At 42.3% G+C, this 2769-nt stretch overlaps 1 protein-coding gene across 1 annotated transcript; it reads left to right on the top strand.

Annotated features, from left to right (window-relative positions):
• The first annotated feature begins 663 nt into the window (after positions 1-663).
• LOC121209979 (uncharacterized) lies at positions 664-2726 on the top strand. The gene is made up of 7 exons (XM_041082031.1): positions 664-895; positions 965-1089; positions 1155-1663; positions 1780-1868; positions 1910-2139; positions 2347-2529; positions 2667-2726. Exons 1-7 carry the CDS (start codon positions 664-666, stop codon positions 2724-2726), a joined length of 1428 nt encoding a protein of 475 aa, XP_040937965.1.
• Positions 2727-2769: the final 43 nt, after the last annotated feature.

Below are 2769 nucleotides of genomic sequence, written 5' to 3'. Positions count from 1 at the left end.
TAATCTACAACGTTAAAATATGGTTTTCCTAAAAAAAACTAAGAGGTTTTATTAATAAAAACGGGTTTTAAATATATATATTGGTTTCGAAAGCTTCTGCGATAAAGACATGCATTCAAACAGTTCGATTATTTCACGTTTTTCTCGACCTAAGTTAACAGATTTTTTTTGTATCAAAATGGTTTCCCAAAAATACTTTTATGTGACATTGCTAAATTCGGCCATAATGTTTATTCCGAGTTTGGGGTGTTACATTTAGTGATATCAGAGCCAGGTTATAAAACCTGGCTGTGGATGGGGTTTTAAATTTGGTTTTAAGAAATGATTTGCGAAACGATCTGAAATAATTTTGATAAATCGTGGTACACCGAGTCTCCGACATCGATCCTGTAAGTTTCTGAAACTTTGTTGTCTGAAAGCATGCGTAAAATATATTGTTTGGATTTGTTTGAAAATACTGATGTATGTTATGAAACTACAGTAGGTTGTAGACTCTATCGAAACACTCTAAGTAGTGTAAATTGAAAATCGTAGTAAACTACGACTTGCAATAATAGACTCTGAATACTCTGATAATTTTACTGCATAAAATATTTGTTAACAAATAATGAAATTGTAAACTAATTTGCATAAAATTTTAACACAGATTAATTTGAAATTACGATGAGCTCACGTGGTACTCATGGACGTAGTACTATAGGCCGAGGTAGAGGCCGTAGAAGGGCTCAAGCTGAGTCCTTAGCGTATGATACGATTTTGAATCTAGATACCAGTGAGACGCCGATATCACCTACGATAGAGATTGGGTCTGGGTCATTTGATAGCACGGTTGGGGACGACGCACTGTCTCAAGCCATGCTACGGAATTTGGAGAGGGTCACTAGACCCAACACTGGTTTTGGGGGCCGCAGGTCGGTTACGAAATGACTCCGGTCCAATGCTGGAGTTGCTCATAATGTGGCAGAGTATTGGATGGAGGTCACGGAGCACATTATGGATGATTTGGATTTTTCTGCTGAGCAGAAGCTCAAGGGGGTTGTTTTACTGCTTCCCGATGAAGTGTATCAATGGTGGTTGATAGTTAGGAGGGTACTTAGCTCAACCGGTTGACATGGGACCTGTTTAAGACGACTTTCCAAAACAAATATGTAAAGGCCAGTTATATCGATGCTAGGAGGCGGGAGTTCCTTAATCTTACTCAAGGTGATCGTTCAGTGGCTGAGTATGAGGCCGAGTTCCTAAGACTGAGCCGTTATGCGAGGGGCATGGTGGCGACCGAGTATGAGTGCTATGTGCGGTTTGAGGATGGTCTCCGAGATAGTTTGCGAGTTCTGATAGCTCCTCAAAGGGAGCAGAATTTCTTTGCACTGGTTGAAAAGATGAAGATCAGCGAGGAAGTGAAGCGCACTAAGCGTCAAAACCAAAACAGAGGGATGGCTAAAAGGGATGTAGAGCCTTCAAATTCTGGAATAAGGCCTAGGAAAAAGGCCAGGACTAATGGCCCCTTGAGAGTTGGGCCTACTATTGAACCTTCTAGAGTGACGATCTGTCAGCACTGTAATAGACACCATCCAGGCGAGTGTTGGAGGGCTACTAGAGCGTGTTTGAAGTATGGGTCTACTAAGTACCGTGTTAAGGACTGTCTATTGAGGATTAATCAGATGTAAGCTTCGGTTAATGAGATTACACAGCCACCAAGGGTAATTTAGCAGCCACTTAGGGGTCGTGGTTAGGCTCAGGGTGGTAATGCATGGGCCGAGGATAGAGAACACCCGGCAGAGGTACTGGACCAACTGAGACTAGGCAGCCTGCACTGGTTTATGCTGCACGTCGCCGTGAAGATCGAGATACTCTAGATGTCATCTCGAGTACTTTTTAATTTTTAATGTACCTTACTTTGCATTAAAAGGCATAGGCTCTACACACCCTTACGTAGCTAGTATAGTGTCTGAGACCTTGGGGTTACCGTTTGAGAGCACTTCTAGTGAGATAGTAGTAATGAGTCTGTTGGGGCAGTCTATTGAAGTTAGTAAACTATTTAGAGATGTTCCGTTAGAGGTCCAAGGGACTGTATTTCTGGTTGATTTGATGGAGCTTCCATTTGGAGAGTTTGTTTTGATTTTGGGCATGGACTGGCTGGTTAAACATTGAGTGAGTTTGGACTGTGCTACGAAAAGGGTTATTCTGAGGACCGAGAAGGATATTAAGGTAGTCGTGATTGGGGAACGACGAGATTATCTGACTAATGTGATATCTGTATTGAGGGCAGAGAAGTTAGTAAGGAAGGGGTGTGAGGCATTCTTGGCTTAGGTCAGTATTGCTAATTCTGTGGACTCTTCGGTTAAGGACATCCGACCTGTAAGGAACTTTTCAGATGTTTTTCCAAAGGAACTACCGGGATTGCCTCCAAGTCTAGAGGTAGAATTTGGTATCGAGTTAATTCCAGGTATAACTCCAGTGTCTATCGCCTCTTATCGAATGGCATCGAAAGAGCTGACTGAACTTAAGGCTCAGATTCAGTCGTTATGGGTACTACGAGTTCCTAGTTATGCCCTTTGGGTTGACTAATGCACTGCGCATTCATGAACTTGATGAATCGTGTGTTTCAGCCCTACTTATATCAGTTCGTGGTAGTATTCATCGATGAAATCTTGGTGTATTCTCAGACAGAGGATCAGCACATTGAGCATCTAAGAGTGGTTCTGCAGATTCTTCGTGAGAAATAGTTGTACGCGAAGTTCAGCAAGTGAGAGTTCTGGCTTCGGAAAG

Source organism: Gossypium hirsutum, chromosome A11, assembly GCF_007990345.1.
Source record: "Gossypium hirsutum isolate 1008001.06 chromosome A11, Gossypium_hirsutum_v2.1, whole genome shotgun sequence".
Taxonomy (NCBI): Eukaryota; Viridiplantae; Streptophyta; class Magnoliopsida; order Malvales; family Malvaceae; genus Gossypium; species Gossypium hirsutum.
The sequence above is the reverse complement of the archived record's forward strand: the minus strand, read 5'-3'. Positions and strand labels throughout refer to the sequence as shown.